The sequence below is a fragment of the Penicillium mononematosum genome, assembly GCF_028829835.1.
Source record: "Penicillium mononematosum strain IBT 11891 chromosome Unknown utg000005l:1.0-9366267.0:1.0-9372171.0, whole genome shotgun sequence".
Lineage (NCBI taxonomy): Eukaryota > Fungi > Ascomycota > Eurotiomycetes > Eurotiales > Aspergillaceae > Penicillium > Penicillium mononematosum.
In genome coordinates this window covers 6,716,361-6,734,715 of record NW_026643275.1, presented here as the reverse complement: position 1 = coordinate 6,734,715, position 18,355 = coordinate 6,716,361, and the positions used below count along the sequence as shown (strand labels likewise).

General features: G+C 47.8%; 9 protein-coding genes across 9 annotated transcripts; 5 read left to right on the top strand and 4 right to left on the bottom strand.

Moving 5' to 3' along the window:
• Positions 1–166: 166 nt before the first annotated feature.
• N7519_010728 (oxidoreductase, short chain dehydrogenase/reductase family) lies at positions 167–1,231 on the bottom strand (the record flags this gene model as incomplete). Its single annotated transcript, XM_057297501.1, has 4 exons — positions 167–367; positions 431–544; positions 604–715; positions 777–1,231. The coding sequence occupies 4 exons, from the start codon at positions 1,229–1,231 to the stop codon at positions 167–169; spliced, it is 882 nt and encodes a 293-aa protein (XP_057145383.1).
• A 1,013-nt stretch (positions 1,232–2,244) lies between these two features.
• Positions 2,245–4,472, top strand: N7519_010727 (uncharacterized protein; the record flags this gene model as incomplete). Its single annotated transcript, XM_057297500.1, has 13 exons — positions 2,245–2,312; positions 2,379–2,498; positions 2,565–2,583; positions 2,637–2,826; positions 2,893–2,939; positions 2,992–3,046; positions 3,112–3,230; positions 3,279–3,545; positions 3,597–3,718; positions 3,767–3,939; positions 3,993–4,073; positions 4,123–4,203; positions 4,264–4,472. 13 exons carry the CDS (start codon positions 2,245–2,247, stop codon positions 4,470–4,472), a joined length of 1,551 nt encoding a protein of 516 aa, XP_057145382.1.
• A 662-nt stretch (positions 4,473–5,134) lies between these two features.
• On the top strand, positions 5,135–7,792 carry N7519_010726 (Zn(II)2Cys6 transcription factor; the record flags this gene model as incomplete). The annotated part of the gene is made up of 8 exons (XM_057297499.1): positions 5,135–5,443; positions 5,532–6,326; positions 6,381–6,633; positions 6,686–6,805; positions 6,858–7,259; positions 7,310–7,392; positions 7,443–7,501; positions 7,591–7,792. The coding sequence occupies 8 exons, from the start codon at positions 5,135–5,137 to the stop codon at positions 7,790–7,792; spliced, it is 2,223 nt and encodes a 740-aa protein (XP_057145381.1).
• A 295-nt stretch (positions 7,793–8,087) lies between these two features.
• N7519_010725 (uncharacterized protein) lies at positions 8,088–9,741 on the top strand (the record flags this gene model as incomplete). The annotated part of the gene is made up of 5 exons (XM_057297498.1): positions 8,088–8,473; positions 8,525–8,635; positions 8,695–8,992; positions 9,052–9,126; positions 9,175–9,741. 5 exons carry the CDS (start codon positions 8,088–8,090, stop codon positions 9,739–9,741), a joined length of 1,437 nt encoding a protein of 478 aa, XP_057145380.1.
• A 309-nt stretch (positions 9,742–10,050) lies between these two features.
• On the bottom strand, positions 10,051–11,457 carry N7519_010724 (uncharacterized protein; the record flags this gene model as incomplete). The annotated part of the gene is made up of 2 exons (XM_057297497.1): positions 10,051–10,992; positions 11,050–11,457. The coding sequence occupies 2 exons, from the start codon at positions 11,455–11,457 to the stop codon at positions 10,051–10,053; spliced, it is 1,350 nt and encodes a 449-aa protein (XP_057145379.1).
• Positions 11,458–12,914: 1,457 nt separating this feature from the next.
• Positions 12,915–13,969, top strand: N7519_010723 (sterol desaturase family protein; the record flags this gene model as incomplete). The annotated part of the gene is made up of 2 exons (XM_057297496.1): positions 12,915–13,376; positions 13,436–13,969. The coding sequence occupies 2 exons, from the start codon at positions 12,915–12,917 to the stop codon at positions 13,967–13,969; spliced, it is 996 nt and encodes a 331-aa protein (XP_057145378.1).
• Positions 13,970–14,176: 207 nt separating this feature from the next.
• On the bottom strand, positions 14,177–15,202 carry N7519_010722 (uncharacterized protein; the record flags this gene model as incomplete). Its single annotated transcript, XM_057297495.1, has 2 exons — positions 14,177–15,004; positions 15,134–15,202. The coding sequence occupies 2 exons, from the start codon at positions 15,200–15,202 to the stop codon at positions 14,177–14,179; spliced, it is 897 nt and encodes a 298-aa protein (XP_057145377.1).
• Positions 15,203–15,838: 636 nt separating this feature from the next.
• Positions 15,839–16,417, bottom strand: N7519_010721 (putative GPI anchored protein; the record flags this gene model as incomplete). The annotated part of the gene is made up of 3 exons (XM_057297494.1): positions 15,839–16,082; positions 16,140–16,222; positions 16,274–16,417. 3 exons carry the CDS (start codon positions 16,415–16,417, stop codon positions 15,839–15,841), a joined length of 471 nt encoding a protein of 156 aa, XP_057145376.1.
• Positions 16,418–17,339: 922 nt separating this feature from the next.
• N7519_010720 (uncharacterized protein) lies at positions 17,340–18,296 on the top strand (the record flags this gene model as incomplete). The annotated part of the gene is made up of 3 exons (XM_057297493.1): positions 17,340–17,731; positions 17,784–17,935; positions 18,025–18,296. The coding sequence occupies 3 exons, from the start codon at positions 17,340–17,342 to the stop codon at positions 18,294–18,296; spliced, it is 816 nt and encodes a 271-aa protein (XP_057145375.1).
• Between the last annotated feature and the right edge of the window lie 59 nt (positions 18,297–18,355).

Genomic DNA, 18,355 nt, shown 5'->3' with positions numbered 1-18,355 from the left:
CTCAGGGCCGAGAAAGGTGAGTGTGTAATAAACTGGGCAAGGATCATATGTAATTTCATCTCTAATTTCAAGACGTCTCTATGGCCCATCCAAATCCACTCTAAAACGCCAAAAGCATGTCAGGTCTATTTCATCTCTCGTTCTCACCGTTTACTGAATCACCAGCTTATGCCGACGCACAGTGACCACCGTCGACTCGGAGATCAGCACCGGTCATCCAAGCGCTAGCGTCGGTGAGCATGTATAGAGTAGGCCCCTTGAAGTCCTCGGGGGCGCCAAGACGGCCGAGAAGTGCACCACGCATCCAAGTCTCCTCCAAATCCGGCTTCTCCTGAAGCAAAGCGTCGGTCATGGCAGTGCGAATGTACTAGAATATCAACGGTCAGCCGGATTCACTCAGACAAGCCAGAACATGACGTTGGTGCCTTACTCCTGCGGAAAGCGTGTTGACGCGAATGTTGTGCTGGCCCCATTCTTGGGCAACCGATCGACACATCTGGTGCACGGCGGCCTTGGAGGAGTTGTATGCGGTGCAGGTCAATCCCTACAGAAGATTCACTTATTAGTGTGCGATTTCCTAATTCAATCTGTCGCGAGACTTACCCGGTTGGCAATCTGACCAGACATAGACGCGATCATCACAATGCTGCCTGGGGTCTTTTGCTCCACGAAGATGCGCGCACAGTGCTTGGCAGGAATAAATGTTCCAAGAACACTAAGTAGGAAAACGGCAATCAGCAAGACGCTCTTGTATGACACAACATTATCCAACTCACTTGACATCCAGCATCTTCCGGTATCCATCGATAGGGTAATCAAGAGCGGGGACCATCTGTTGAATGCCGGCACAAGTAATGGCACCACGCAAGGGCTTGTTCCGACGCAGTGCCTCGGCCGCAATGTCTTCCAATACTTTCTTAGTGTCCTCCTCATTGGTGATATCGCACTGGGTGTATGTTGCTTGAAGGCCACGCTGTTTGGCCATCTTCTGCACGGCGTTCCACTCCTCTTCGCTGGGTTCGGGGAGCAAATCAAGACAGGCAACGTCACCACCAGCTTCAAGGACAGCAGTGGTCAAGCACATACCCAGACCACGACCGCCTCCGGTGATCATGACTGTGCGACCGGCCAAAGAGAAGAGGTCATTGGCAGGCACGAAGGCAGCAGGGGTCTCGTTGGACTCGGGCACGACTGCCGGTGTGGTGTGGTCGAGGGAGACAGAAGGGGCCATTGTGAGTCAATGTTTAAGCTATGGTGGATAAGAAAGGTTGGAAGTGAAATGGTAGATTTGATTATTTCAGAGAACAGATTGGAGCGTGTCTGCTGCATATAAGACACATGCTCCAGCGCGTCATCCTCAGCCAGACAATCGCTCACAGCGGTTATATGCAACCTAACTAGGGAAATGTTCAGCTCGATGGGTCATAGTGGAACGGAGTTTCATGCAATCTGCTCGAGGTCCAATTTTTCAATGGTAGTTGCCGATTTGGACAAATCATGCCGATATGCGCAACCACCGGTCCGGTCGCGAAGTCCGATGTCTTCTCAACGGGTGCTAAAATATGCTGTTTAAGGAAAGGTGCGACTGCAAATCAGTGGGGAATAGGGCAGCAAGCTGGGGAACAAGCTGGGGTTGAAGTGTATCGGAGAGGTGAGGTATCGTGTTAACGGGGTCCACCAATGAGACATTTCACGTGACTGCGTTTAAATCTTCCTAATAAGGAAATATACGCATGCCATTTAAGAGTTTAACCGGTCCAGGGATGCCGAAGTTTCGAACTTTTGTGACTCGGTTTGGCTGTTTTCTTCTATTTAGGCACTTTCCAACTATGCATCCTACTCATTCTCACGCAAAATGACCACCTAGGTATAGAATAACTATATGCATAAGCTCGGCTTCCCTTAGCTCGGCAAAAGCACCTTAGTTCAAGTAGACAAATATCCAAGAGATGCGGCATTTTCCATCGTCAATGTCCCCACAAGGCATCCCGCAAAACGCGGAGTTGACTCGGCGGAACCTTAATCATGGCAGGCCGGGGAAGTTCATCGACCAAAGTGGGAACTTAAGCCACAGTGTCACGGAATCCTTGAATGGAGCCACTCTTGATGGAATATGATACTGTACCCAGTTATTCAAGTTATAAAACCCTCGAGGGCCCCACTGCTTTAGGTAGCTTTGAGTAAACGTCCACGCGTGTTTTATTGCGCGATACCTGAAAATATTAACCCAGTCACTACACCATCATGACTTTCCTCGTGGGTCGGTCGTTAAGCTACGCCATCACAGCCACTGCTGGTAGTGGTTTCTTGCTGTGAGTAGACGAACCTAGTGTCGTCAGACCAGGTAAATGGTTTGTTCAGCTGACAGGGGTGTTCAGGTTCGGCTATGACCAGGGCGTTATGTCCAGTCTGTTGACTGGAGATGCCTTTGTTGCTACATTCCCTGAGATTGATACCACTGCGAATGGACACGGTAGTTCTTCCTTACAAGGCACAGTGTGAGTGATCTGGCCCCCCTATATACCGAAAAGAGAACGCAGAATGACTTACATTATGTACAATAGTGTTGCCATTTACGAGATTGTAAGCGCTCGTTTGTTTTCAAGGCCATGCTATCACATTTCTAACAGGCTTAGGGCTGCTTCTTGGGTGCAATTGTTTCTTTGCTCGTTGGTGAACGACTCGGTCGACGCAATTGTATCATGGCTGGATGTGTCGTTCTGAGCATCGGTGCAGCTCTCCAAGCCAGTGCCTATGGCATTCCCCATCTCATCGTCGGCCGGATCATCGCAGGTGTTGGAAATGGTCTCAACACAAGTACAATTCGTGAGGCACCCTTCAATTAGATTTCGATCTCTGTCTTGTTCCTTTTATTTGCTAACATTGCCACAGCGGTCTGGCATTCGGAACTGAGCAAGGCGGCAAGTCGAGGCAAAGGAGTGAGTTATTCATAAAGCCTCTTATAATTCCTGGGTCTAACCTTCCGAACAGTTGGCCATTGAGCTAGCCATCAACATCTTTGGTGTCATGCTTTCATATTGGGTTGGTGAGTATTCATTCCAGTCCACACCATTAACCAAGCCTTGATACTAAATTTACTGTTTCTTTTAGATTACGGGATGAGCTATGTCAAGAATGAAGCACAGTTCCGTTTTCCGCTTGCGCTACAAATTCTCTTTGCTATCGTCACCTTCCTCGGAGTAATGTGCCTTCCCGAATCTCCTCGATGGGTATGTCAAAATGTGTTGAAATTCGTGGAGCTCAAACTAACGGGATAGCTTATCCAACATGGCCACGAAAACGAAGCTCGTCACATTATCTGGGCGCTCCAGCATAATGCTCGTGAAATCGACGAGGATGACCCTGTTGTGAACGTGGATGTTACAGAGATCTCTCGCGCAGTCGAAGAAGAACAGGAAGCATCATCTGGAGGGTCATTCAAACTTCTCTTTCAGAACAACAAGCAACGTTTCTTATACAGAACTCTTCTCGGTATGGGAGGTCAAGCCATGCAGCAGCTATCTGGCATTAACTTGATTACCTACGTGAGTCAAACAACTTGAAACCCCGACGTTAACATTGCTAATGAGCCCTAGTACGCCACTGTCATCTTTGAGCAATCTGTTGGGATGTCCCACCACACAGCATTGCTATTGGCGGGTTTCAATGGAATCGCATACTTCTTTTCCTCCATGGTTCCTATCTGGACTATCGAGCGGTATGTGGACCCATGATGGAGTCCTGACATTATGCTAATTTTTTCCAGCCTTGGCCGCCGTAAGCTCATGATGTTTGCAGTCATTGGACAGGGCTGCTGTATGGCTGTTTTGGCAGGCACTATCTGGGATGGTGGACACGCAGCTGGCTTGGTTGCGACTGTCATGCTATTCCTGTTCAATTTCTTCTTTGCAACGGGTCTTCTTGCCATTCCTTGGCTTTGTGAGTATTCCTCCATATACCATCGTGCTTTAAGTGAGCTCGGCACTAACCAGACACGAACATTAAGTGCCCGCGGAATATTCACCACTTGCAATTCGAAACCAGATCAGCCGCTATGGCGACTGCAACAAACTGTATGTACTTCGGCTATTTGATTAACGGCAAAAGGCTGACGAGTGTTAGGGATTTGTACATTCCTTGTCGTGGAAATCACACCAGTTAGCATTGCCAACATCGGGTATAAGACTTATATCTATTTCGCCAGTATGTGCTACTCAACTCTTTTATTTCAGTCCCCAGCGCTTGAACTAACTGATATTTCAGTATTCAACTTCGTCTTCCTCCCATTTATCTACTTTTTCTATCCGGAAACGCAAAACCTCACTCTGGAGCAAATTGATCGGTTATTCACCAACGAAAAGGTCCAGCTTCATTGGGACTCGTCTATGGGAATTGCGGGTGATGTGGACACACGGGTTGGAAATGCCACTGCCAAAGACCTGGAGGGTGTAAATGCTCAACATGTTGAGTAAATCCTTCTAGTGATGGTTGTTTAGGGAGTCAACGCATTTCATTCCAGATTTAATATATGTCTAGTACGTTAATACAAAATGTGGATATCCGTTTGACTCCCTACATATCTTCCAGTCAATATTTTTCCTTTTGCTGTTCATACAGTCACACCTCATTAAAATCGATCGTATGTTGTAAACCTCTTTAAGTTAGAAACCTCCATAGCGCCAAGTCTACCTAATTAGGAATAGTACCCGGTTGAAGGCATACCGTCCACGTGACTTTTGTTATTCTGTCTGGATTTAACTTGCCGCCTTTCTAGATGAAATTCTGCCGGTTTGAAATATTCCACGCCCTCACTATCTCGTAAACCTTTCTACTATAGAAGAATTTGCTCTTCGATGATCCTTTAATTTCAACGAGGTTATGACTGGAGATACTTCCATGACCAATTGGGAATTTAACCTCCTTTCAACCTCCTTTCATCGGATGAACAACGTCGCCACTCGGGGAAAACCCCCCCGGGGAAAACCCGGGGCCCCGCCAAGCCCGGTTTCGCCTTGAGACGAGGCGCCTAAATTTTCCCGATCTGGTAAAGATCTTTCACTTCTTCAATATTGCACATCCTCCGCGCAAGCATTCACTGCTATCCTCAGCTTACCTAGGATGGTAATTTCGAAAAATGTCGAACGTATCCCTGAATAGTCCTCGGGCTAGCAGCGATAATGACAGAATGAGCCCACAGACTTCCGCTCCGCTAGAACCGCAAGATTTACATCCCCTAAACATGGGGATGGAGCGCAGGAAACGTACACGAACTGGATGTGTCAACTGCAGTCGCCGGCGGCGAAAATGCGATGAGGCTAAGCCCACCTGCACGGGCTGCAAGCGCCGAGGCGACGAGTGTCAATGGCGTATGCTCGGAGCCTTTCGTGATTCCAATATCAAGGTGCTAGAATCAGATCACCCCTCGATGAGCCAAGGTGTGGCAGTGACCAAAAACAAGCGTCAAAGTAGATTCAAAATCTTGAATTCCGCCCCAAAAACCTCACGGGCAAAAAAGCACACCCAAGCAACAGGGCCACGGAGCTTCCGAGCAACCAGTACATGAGCCGTCTCCGCCGCCTGCTCCAGATTCCAGTGCCACGCCCGTGCCTGTGACCGCTACGGAAAATACCCCGGATCCCACTCCTCCCTCCCTTACCGATGAGATCCGTAGTCCTAATCCCGCGCTCAACCAAGGTCTATCACCACCCTACTCCAGCGATACATCATCACACCTGTCTCAGAAGTCCATTCAAAACAAATCCCCACGCCATCCTGAAAATGTGATCAATGGGCATGATTTGGGACTTCAAGCGGAGTCTCCCCAGTCTCATTATCCACCAACCATACAATGTGACTTCAATACGCTTCCCCAATCCAGGGATGACTCGTCGCAAATCCATAATTCCAGCCCTGAGTATATGATCGACGGCTTGAGTGGGCTAGAGGGCTTAACTCAGAGCGCTCAGTTTCATTCATCCTTGACTGGCTCTTACCAGACTGTTCCATCGCCATTGTTTGAGCACAATATCTTTTCCGATCCGGCAGATCTCGTCAACGATGTGTTTTTGCCTGGTTCTGCTTATGAAGCGCTTCATACGACTCTAAGAAACCGCCAGCTATGGACTGCCCTGCCGGATATTCCAAATCGTCGCAGCTCGCAAGACTCCATTCCTCCAGTGCATACCCCAGTAGCAGTTAGTGAGGCTGGGTCGTTTCCGAGAACTAAGCGGCAGTCTCGAGGCTTGGAATATAGCAGGAGGTTTGAATTATCGCCCGAAAGAGAACATATCTTGTGGGGAAATTATCTTAATGAAATATGCTCCTGGGTAAGTTGATTGTGCAGACTCCATTATATTGAGAATCCATCTAACTCTGGAAAGCTCGACATGTTTGATAATCATCGCCATTTTGCTTCCACCTTCCCTCAGATGGCCAAGTCTTCAACTCACCTTCGTTACTCTATATTGGCATTATCTGCGCGACAGCTCGAAAGACAGCAAAACCGGAAATCGCAGTCAGAGAGCCTATATCTGTACCAGGAAGCCATTCACCTCCTCTTACCTGAGTTGGGAAGTAAAACCACTCCTGTCATAGCTTCTTGTGTCATCTTGTGTGTCTTGGAAATGTTGAGCTGTAGGTATCCAGGGTTCCCATTATCGTGCGCTTCAGAGCTGACGAACGATAGGTAATCCCAAGGAATGGCGTCGCCATTTAGACGGCTGTGCGTATCTTATTCAAGCAGCTGGGATCAACGGATTCTCTGGGAAGGAAGAGCAAGCTCTTTTTTGGTGCTTTGCTCGGATGGGTATGAAACCCTCTTTCCCATATCATCTGTTCAGTTCCCTGACTTCAATCAGATGTTTGCGGTGGTCTCATATCCGAGGAGGAGACCATCATACCTATCCACAATTGGCGTCCGGTTGATATGAGCTACAGCGAAGCTGCACAGACATTTATATCTTCAGCCAAAACCAATCTCGATACATATGCCAACTATACAGTATATCTCGTCGCGCGAACGTTGAACGTTCTTTTCGGCTGTGCTTCAAAAATGTCTCACCCTTGCACATCATGCCAATCTGTCCCCAACGACGATGGCGACTCATACGTTGATCGCTGGGCAGATTCGTTTGAGCGTGTAGAAGAGTGGTACGATAATCGACCTGCCCAAATGAAATCTATATTCAGTGTAGCCGCTTCCGAGCGCGAAGGACTGGATCGAGCTTTTCCGATCGCGTTGTATGGGAATGGGGCTGCTAGTAAGTTCCTCGCTATTGCTTATTGACTCCGTGGTACTAATATTGGACAGTATCCGGGAACCAGATGTATCATGTAGCAGCCTTACTGTTGCTTCAGCGAAAGCCAAAGACATTGACATTGAGCAAGAGACCGGTATGTTGTCTTCTACGCTTTTTTAGTGACCAAGGCTAATGAACAAATAGAGGTCAGTTCTTTGGCATGCTCGACAAATATGTGCAATATCCGCATCCAACGGTCATCAGTGAGTTTCTCAACCGTTATTTGATTATTTGACTGAAAAAGAGAGGAATACAGCGCGGAGTTGCTAACTTTTTGCGTATCTGTAACTAGTGGCTGCTGGACTAACGCACTTCAACCTTTGTGGATAGCTGGTAAGGCTATGTCTCATTATTCTGAACACACTGCCATTGTTGAGACTTTGGTCAAAATTGAACGCGAGACTGGCTGGGCTACTGCTTGGCGTGTTGAAGACCTTAAAGAATTTTGGGGTGAATACGATAACGACGGAGACTGTGATGTCGACATGGATTAAGTTTGAGAATTCAACTACTTTTAGAAATATTAGTTTGTTCGAATATTCGGAATTAACGTATGGGAATTCTTTTTATAGCTTCAAAGAATCGAGTTCCAGGTCGATCCCCTTCATATCAGAAAATGCACAAAGAGAAACCGAAGAAGCATCTCGAACAAGTATCATCAAAGAAAGCCAAATATCCTATACAAAATACCTCGACAAACGCTTCGTAGACAGATCTCCCTGATTTTATTTCATTCTCCATATATCTAGAAAGTACCATCAATCTCACAGCACTGCGCTCTATATAAAAATGTCTAACACCCGGGCGATGGTAAGAACCCCCGCCGGGCCCGAAAGCCCCAAGGTTTCTTTAGCGAAAAACGACAAGAACAGCGTAATGAAGCAGCTAGAGGTCAGCTTGAAGTCGAAATCCCTATACGACCAAAGGACAAAAGGGCAGCTCCAGATGATTCGGAGGCAGAGTCAAGCCCAAAAAAGAAAAGAGGCCCCTAAAACAAAACCTCTAGATGTGAAAGCTTTCATGCACGATTTGAAGACCGATTACTCCAAGAAGAGGCTTAAACCTATGCCACCAAGGCCTCCGAAGCAGAAATGGCGTCCGGCAAAGACTGCCATTACTGATCGGGCGAAGGCACCCAAAGGCTGGAACTCAAGAGAGCCTGATCTAATTAATGAGTAAAGTCCGATTAGTTGATACGGGAAATACAACTACTAACCTATGTATAGTGATCTGCAGTCTCAGATCACCAGATGTCGTGAGCGGATTAAGGAGAACATCATGCCCCATGTTTATGAACATAAACTGGAAGAGCTGCTGATGGAGCAGGAGGAACGAGAGTCAGTCATAACTCAATATAAATATATTGACAATTACTAACTCTTTTAATCCCATATAGCAAAAAGATGGCTGCAGAGAAGGGGCTAAATTGGCCGGTTGTGCGACGATTAGAGAATCTCCAATCTATCCTAGAATGGGCTCAGAGCAATGCTATCAAGGACAAATACAAGATCGCCAACAATGTCCAAAATGTCATTCTAGCTTACCGATCAGGTGTCTTGGACTGGTGCCATGGCTTCGTCACCTACTGGCACAATGGAGCCCAGCTCTGTGCGCCAAGGCCCTTCAAGTGGGATGAATTCCAATACCTCTATGACGAGTATAAGGGAAATGAGACCGGGTTTTGGGTCGAGGGCGTAAGTCTCGCCAGTCAATCATGTATTGTTGGACGAGCATGCTGACTTGGATTGTTTAGATAGATGGTCCTGGACCTAGCAGTCAACTGGCTGTGATCGAATGCGGAACGGGGTCCAGAAAGTGGGCAGCAGAGGTATATGCAATACTCCAATGCTAAATACTGGTTCTAACATCTCCTTAGATGTCAATTGCTCTTCGAATCCCTATGACAGGCGGTAAACCATCACCTGAGTCCTTTGAATTCTCGTTCAAGGATGATACCGGAGCTGATTATATGGTTCTTTATGAAAACGACGTGGACCGACTAAGAACAAACCTACAAGCCCAGGGCCTTATGTACCCCGTACCTCGACTCTTGGGGGTGTTAGTTGTGACTTTGGGCGATGGCAGCCAGAAAACCATGTTGGTAAGAGAGTTGGAAGTCAACATGTGGAATGAGCAAGAGAAACAATATATGGCAGCCAGTTGGGACTCGATACCGGTTGTCGTCCTTCCTGGACGTGGAACAAAGCGCCTGAATGGACCTTGGATGCGTTGGAAGTTCTATACAGCAACAGCCCCCGATAACTCGAACCGTTTGTGGATATATGACCACAATCCTTCCAACCCCCTTATGCGTGGCCCGAAGATACCTACCGCGACTCAAGCACAGATGGATAGGGCATTGCCGACTGCGCATAAATATGAGAGCATCGAAAACCATCCTCAATTTAACCCGGATATCCCGTCGGGGAAATCGATAATATAACCAGTTGAACAAGATGGTGAGCGGTTGATGTTTGTTACTCTATGAGGTCTCCATATAGATGTCTCTCTCCTCCATTGTATGGAGTTGCTCTGTGGTTTACTGTGGGTTACTGTTGTTTATTTTCTACTACTTTTTGGCAGCTTTCAACTTCAATTCATTTTTTATGTTCCCTTAAGTGAGGCCCTCTGAGTAAGGAGTCTCAAATTCCCGGTTGTCTCTCCGGTTTGAGCTCTTCCATGTTTCAACCTGCGTATTGATATCAAATATGAGACAATTTGCTCCAGACATTATGTCGTATCCACACTTTTTCTACACCTGGTTCCAGGTATTGCCGTCATACATCAAGACATCCATCTCTTGATGAGTGCGATTGTTTGACTGATTTTCAACCTGGCGAAGAGCTTCCACGGACAACTGGCGTAGAGTTTCCACCATTATTTCATCATTTGGGGGCCATTCATACCGCGACGCCCTCTCACCAAAGCCGTCGTCAGGTGTCTCATCGCGACCCGCGCGGGTATGGGGAAATCTGAATCTGGACAGAGCCTCTCGTGCGGAAATTCGATCATCGACAAGGGAGCCATTCTGGTCTTCCGAGATCGAAGGGGCCCCAAAACCAGTCAAATCAACAGGGCTTTCTCTGTCAGCGCACCAATCTGAATTATCCTCAGAATCCAGAGGCTCTTGTTCTAGGTTTGAAAGCGAGGACAAGTGTGGGTCGCAAAATGGGCGCGCTTTTGAGAGGCCTTCATGGGGTGTCATCAGGTACGCCTCGCTCCCTGAATCAGGTGATTCTTCATCCGAATAGGGGACTTCACCATGTACCTCCCTCGTAAACTGCTTGGGTCCTTGGACATACTCTCTCATAACAGGATCGTCTTGTAGATTGTTATGTTCGTTGTCATGACTATGACCCTCATATCCACTGTCATCGTAGGCCTCGTTTTGCAGTTCCTGGATCTCCTCGGGCTCGTAGATGGCTCCTTCATGTTTGCACCAGAAACAGAGCTTGCCATGGCCAGTGACGACCGGCTCGTTGGGCCTATTGAGTCCATTGTAGGGGTCATTCTGGGGATCATTCCGCTGGTCAATAGTCCGGTTGGTGGTCTGGTCGACGTTTCGCTCGATGTTTTGGTTTGCTCTGGGACTTTCGCCGAAGCCATGATCCCGCCTCGGGGATACTAATACCATCGGACCGAGAGTCTCCGGAGTAGAGAACGAATGCGGAAGCATTGGCGCGGCGGGTCCATTCTAAGAATGAGTCGTCAGCTTGCAGTTCCAGGTTAGATATGTCCAATATCGACTAACGAGTGCAATACTCCGTTCGTCATCGGACCCCACAGAGCTCGAGCGCGATATGTTGATGTCGTCCTCCGTCTTCTCATGGAGTTCGAACCGTAAAATTTTAGCTGCAGATTTGATTCTTGCAATAATCTCTTTCCACTCGCCATCGGTGTCAAATGAGGTGCTCGTATGCACGTGGGACCAAACTGGATCCCGTCTGGTCTTCATCCAAACCCACTGGGTGTTCAGTGTGGTAAATGGAACAAAGCCTTGGATGCCGCGATCATTTAGATGACTCCGAAACATGTAGGAGAATATCTCTTCGGTTTGCTTTTTGCTGCAAACAAAGAAGCGATACAAACAGCAAAGCACCTGTCGCCTGTATTTGTTCCAATGTAGCGTGGGTCTCTTGGGGACCTTGGTTGACTTCATAGTTGATGGGGAAGAGGCTTAAGAAACGAGTAAAGATGGAGGAGAGAAGATCTAGCATGGACTGAAGAGAAGAGTGACATGGAAGAAGAAAGAATAAGAAGCAGAATATTGGGCGAGAGAGGTTCAGGGTAAAGACCAGAATCGGTTGGCAAACACTTGAAGTTGGGGGAAGTGACAACAATTTTATATCCGATCTGTCTTTATTTACATACAACCTTGGGAATGCTATCTATTTGGTGTCTCATGCTTGTTTTGGCTCTTTAGAAGCTAATGGACTGTGGCTCTTCTACTTAAAAGTTGCAGTCTCCCATTTGTGAATGAGCTTCAGGCTTGAAGATTCAAGGCTCTTAATTCAACCTTGCGGACTTCCTTGATCACCCTGTCCCAGGCTACCAAGCACTTCCGGAAGCATTTGTAACAACACGGTTTCAGATTTGGCTTTAAATGTGAGCCTGGTAGGTAGATCGGATGATGATCCTGCCACGATTTATGCTCGGGGATGAGAGATATCGGGAAATGGTCAACTACTGAAACCACCTATAACAACATCTAGCTCTCTTTGAAGATACTAGAATACTAGATAATGGAATAAGCTAAGTGAGTTCTGAAATAGGGCCTATACGTAAGATTGAGCTATACTGTAAACTTGTCGGAAGGGCCATGTGGTGACGGTCTTGAGTCTTTTTCTCCAAATTGTTCCCAGATCTTAGTTTTGTGCCATTCGATACTACAGGCCCGTTCGATCTTTTATTGAGTAGACGCAATTTCATCCCCATCAAGCTGAGTATATCTTTCATTTTCACTAGAGTCCTCGCTCGGCTCTTCTCAATGTATTCATCATCCGAGATTACTATCTTTAGCTGAAGCATCATCGACGAAGTAGTTATAAATGGGTCCCTGCTATGCATACCAAATATGTCAGATTATATACATTTATTCCTACACTATCATCGGCCGGTTTATCAGCTATTAGTGTGTACTTGTAGAACCTTACAGCACTACCCGTGGTTATAGTGTCCCACAATGGGGCATCGGTTAAATGAGATCAGCACAAGCTAAGTACGAACATGAACAATTGACCAAACGATGAAGATTTGATCTTCTCCCCGGAATCACCAAGGGACTTCCCCGCCTTCTCCGTAGATATCCGGGGGACCGAGGCAGACGACTCAGTCACAGGTCCTGGTGCCCTCCCCGCGCTATGAGATCACAGTTTCTCGCATTCCATTCTTGTTTGGGGTTCCCCAACGCTTCGATCTGTCGTGATTGATTTGTTCAGAAAATTATAGAGTTCTAGCAACGTCTCCTGTTTGAGGGTTGTCGTGTGTCGATCATAACTTCACATGTGCGGCTATACCAGACAACCTTGAGCGGACCCATGTATATAAGAATTTATAGACCTGGCTATAACCGTCAATATAACATCTTATACCGGTGAAATTCAAAACCAAGCAATAATGTCCAAGCAAACGACCACCACGCGCAACCCGGCAGACTCCATGGTGTCTACCTGGCGCCATGACCGATCCCAGTGGAACACCTACCACTGGATGATTGAACTCCTTGGCTTACATCTCATTGATTCTGACGCGGAGGTTCCAATCTTCTCCAAGAAAGATAAAATACCCGCCATAAGAGAGTGGACGGTCCACTTGTGGATTCTACTACACGCCGCGATCCCACTTGCAATACACCACGCCTACACAATCTACACCGGGAAGAACATGTCTCTCATCGGTGCTTTCGCATTGTATTCTAGTGCATTCAAGCTAAACGGCATTCACGAAATGCACATCATGCGCCGTCTAGGCCAAGTCTATGGCTTCTTGGATGGCGACAAGCATCCTCGGGATGAGATCCCTGATGTTGGCGTGGGCAAGGTGATACGTGAGCTGATATCCACCTCAACGCTGCGTATGGTGATGGCAATATTTCTTACCTACCGGCCGGGGAGACACCGACATCACTGGAATGGAAGTGGCTTCCCTTGGAGATTGGCTTGTACAGTATCACGGTGGACTTCTGGTTCTACTGGTATCACCGTATGATGCACTCGGTGGGCCCTTTGTGGAAGTTCCACCGTAGACACCATCTGACGAAACATCCCAATCCTTTGCTTTCTGCGTACGCCGACCACGAGCAGGAATTCATGGATATTACGGGTATTCCGCTTCTTGCGTATACTACGTTGAAGATTATTGGGCTGCCTATGGGGTTTTATGGGTGGTGGATTTGTTTCCAGTATATTGCCTTTTCGGAGTTCATTGGTCATAGTGGGCTTCGACTTCATGGTGGTGCACCCTCTACTGTGAATTGGCTGCTGGAAATTTTTGATGCTGAGTTGGTGATTGAAGATCATGATCTACATCACCGCTATGGATGGAGGAAGAGCCATAACTATGGCAAGCAGACACGTCTTTGGGATAGCATTTTTGGCACTTGCCATGAGCGCATCGAAAGCGTGAAAGAGAATGTTGATTACACAAATCGTGTGACAATGCCTCTTCTTTGAAGTGTGAATGTGGAAATGAGTTATGTTGGTATGAGTTATGACATTGGTATATGAGATGCGAGTAAATAACTAACAGCCCGGCTTGCAACACTATCCCGTTAGGACGTTAATGCAGTCAATGGAGAGAAAGCTAAGAAACACCAAAGATAAAAGTATTGCAATGTGTGTAGTAAGCTATCGTAGTTAGGCAAAAGTGGACACCCCCATCTATTCATCCCCAGAGAAGCCGCTAAACTCATCAGAGCTGGAGAGTTCATCAGTGCCGCTCACAAAGAGTGCACTATCATCCTCATCGCTCAATTCCCACGGATCCTCAGGACCACCACCCTTGAATGAACCATGGGACTCCTCAGCTTCAAAATGATGTTCACCAAGACCGTCAAAATCATCACTCGGCCCCCTCATCTCCAGCATCGCCCTAATCCCACGCATAATGTCTTCAATGCGAATAGAGATGTCATCCAGCTCATAGTACATCTGACGCGCCAGCCAAGTCTCACATTTGGCCCCACACTGGCTCCAGATGCGCTGGTTGTACTGCGACACCGCGCGCAAGACCGGGGTGTACGGAGTGGGAACTTCGTCACGCTGTTCGGGCAGACATTCGGAGACTGGCTCTAGCTCGTACGAGGTCTCCCTCTCGTCGGACGGGTAGTCGAATAGACCCAAATCCACGTCGCGGGGGAAGACGAACTCTGAAGGCGGAAGGCCTGCGAGTCCAAATGGGTTCGTGTTGGTAGAGACATTGTCATTCACGGCCTTCTGCTCCGACGACGGCTTAGGCGGGAGTTCGAGCCCAGTGGGCTCGGGAGATGTACACTGCTGCATCTCACGCGACATGGCAGACTTGGTTGCACTGTTGTCTCTCTTGGCTTCCTTGGGCGAGCGCTTGTGCGAAGTCTTGGAGGTGTTGGAGTGGATCAACCCTGGGGATATGGTCTCCATTGAGGAACTCATGCTCCTAGATCCATCCCTCTTGCGCTTCTTAGTCGCAGGGGTCGCAATCGACTCGGAAGAGTCGACATCGAAGAAATGCTACAGCGCATAGGTATGTCAGCATATTTGGTATCATCTATAGTCACATATTTGATTCCAGGGGTAGGGGATCCAATGTGGATAGTATCAAGGCTATTAGTGCAAGTGATGTGAATCGCGACACCAGACCTGTTTAGCATGGGTGGGATCTTTGAGGCGGGTTGAAGCCTGAACATTTTCCTTTGGAATAGCCGGCATCCTTCTGGTCAGATTGTGAATGAAACTTAGATACTATTGGCAGAGCGGATGGTGGAAGATACAGCGATGCAGAGTGGTGATGAATCGTTGTGCAGATAGAGTATTGGCATCAATTTATAGATGCGCATGGCTGAGAACGACAAATGAGAATGACAAACAAGGTCTGACACACATTCTGATATCAAGCTTGATATAGTATCGGATGATGTGCACTAACCAAGATGGCGAGATATGAAGATGGTAGTGATGGTAGTGATAGTTGTGCCGTCGAATGCACAGCAGTTCACTATCTATAGGTAGCTCTACATTGGGACGGTTACAAGCAGAATTCAGGCTCAATGCAAGTAAAATAAGTAGAAAGTAAGAGATCATTCTTGATCGAAGTTAGATAAATAAAAAGCGTTATGTCCAGGAGAATAATGCGCAAAACCAACAAAAATATGTGCTCCACAAGAAAGGCAAACATGAAAAGTAAACCCAAAAGGGCTCATTATGTATTATCTAAGACGTAGACAAGACATATACCAGAAGAAGAACCCACAGCCGTAAACACCCAATAGCACCGTGCGGGTATCAAAGCGATAACACCAGTCACGGTGCTAGCTCTTCATGATACCATTGACACACTCAACTGATTTACAGCAAGAGGGCAACGGCACCGAAGACGGCAGCCAGACCGGCACCAGCACCGGTAGCGGCGTTGATGGCACCGGCGTTGAAGGCGGGCTGGGAGGGAGTGGCAGCGCTGGAGGGAGCGCTGGGCACGCCAGTGGAGCCGGCGCTGGGGACCAGAGGGGTGGAGGTGGCGACGCTGGGGACGACGGGGATCAGGGGAACGCTGCTGCTGGCCACGGGGGTGGAGACAGCGGGGGTGGAAGAGCTAAGGAATGTGTTAGATGGGTTTGATTGGTCGTGTTGGATATAGAGGCATGCTTACCAGGCGTTGCACTCAGTCACGGTGGAGGTCACGAGGGGACGAGTGACGGTGTAGGGACCGTGGCTCATGGTGATGTAGCCGGGCTGAGATGCTATTTAGTATATGTCGCAGACTTGTTGGCAAGGTAAACATACGGTGGAGATGCTGTAGGTCTTGCTTCCGTGCACAACGGAGGTGGCCTCGGGGCAGTAGGTGGTGTACTCGGTGAGAGTCTCGGTGACAACACCGGCCATGGCACCAGCGGCACCGAGAGTGAGAGCGGCAATAGAGAAACGCATTGTGATGGAGTGGATAGAGGTGATTGGAATGATTCCAAGAATGTTCAGATGGAAGATAAAAGAGTGACGGATTTAAAAGAATGTAATCGGTTGAAAACCGGGGATTTAGAGAATGTAAGCGTGGGTGAAGGGAGAGAGAAAAAGAAGGGGGGCAGGAGAGTTTATAACCAATGTTATTACGGAGTAACTAAAAATTAATTAAATGAGATTCAGGTACCCGGTGCCACTCAGGCACCGCCCAGGGAAAAGGGGCAGAGACAGGAGTGTGGCAATAAGAAGAAGAAAAAAAATAAACAATTAAGGTAAATTGGAGTAACCGAGAAAGGTACTTAATTACACAGCCAAATTATTATGGAGACCAAAGTCACTTCCTCCCTAGCGTCTTCCTCACTTTAAGCGCACGCCCTCAGGAACCGGTTCGAGGTGCGTATCCCGGGGGATCCTTTCCCATTTGGGCACTGGTGGCTGCTAGGGTTGGGCCAATTTCTCTGGGCACTGGCGATTGCAGTTCTAGGTGTTTTGATCGGCTTATTATTCTATGTTGAAGAGCAGCTTTAGAAACTGCATCTCTTATGATTAACAATTTCAACTTCAAAATATTATACATGCCAGATGAACATATAAAAATTAAAAATAATTCTTAAATCAGACCTTCAGGACGAGGCTCAATTACTTCCAACCGCGCTTCTGCAAGAATCCCCACCTTCTATCTGCAATATTGTACTTCGTATAAGTAATCTGGTTCAAATGGAGAGTTGAAATTTTCATTCAACCCGCTTGCAAGGCGTCATCCGGGGTACGGCATCAGTTAATCGCTTTGTTGACATATGTATGTTAGGACCAGCAGATATATATCTGAATAGAATCCCTTACAGTCAGACTTCTCTACCCCCAGGTACCTACAACATAGGTAAAGTCGAAAATGCATCTCCTAGATCTGCCAGTTGACGTTATCCACCTCATTTTCCGGGCCATACCTGACCAATGGGGTCTCTACAGTCTCTCCTTGCAAGACCCACACTTCAGCCCTGATCCATGGGAAGACGTTTTCTCCCTAGACTTGTGGTCTCTCAACTCCTTTGTCCAGACATGCAGAGCGCTATATCAACTCCTAAACCCCAGCCTCTATCAATGGGATGCCGAATTTTACTCCAACCGCGCCCTGCGTTGGGCGGAGAGTGCCAACATAGCAACTGCGCGGCTCGCACTCAGTGAGGCTCTCAGAGGAAAGATACCACAAAAGATGGGAGTGCTTATATTATGTGGCTACATTGCAAAATCGATCAGCCATCGTGCACCTGTTACTGATACATGGTACTGATCCGAATCGGGTTGCGTAATGGGACACTGAGACGGAAACCTCTAGGTCTTGGAACGATCCCAGCGTCGATCTGCTCGAGGAAGTCATACATGTAGGCTCTGAGCCAATCCTCAGCTTATTGCTTGATCATGGGGCGGTCACCAACCGTCGAGTATTCGAGACAATGCTAAGACAAGTTGCGGGAAAAGGACACCTCGGTATCGCCAAGCATCTTGTGGGATGGGAGTGGCTGTGATCTTGAATCGATCGAGCTCGCCGAAGAGTTTCTCGCCCTGACTCGCAGCAGTCAATGCCGGGCATCCCGGTATGGTTCGGTTCCTGCTTGAAAAAGGAATTCGTCGTGATATACACCTGCCACGTTGGCCATTCATGCGTTGTGCCGCCGTCCACCGCGACCCAGAGATAGCCAGGATGCTCCTTCTTCATGGAGCGAATCCATCTCCCGAGGAACCGCCTGGTACCAATTTCGTCCCTCTGGGGCTTGCCGTCACTCTGGAGAACTACGCAGTGGCTCAGCTCCTCCGTGAGTCCATCGACCTGGAGGGATTATTAGGCTAGGAGGTCGGAAACCCAAGGTTGGATTTTGCATCAACACTGTGGTGCGTGCTGGACAATGT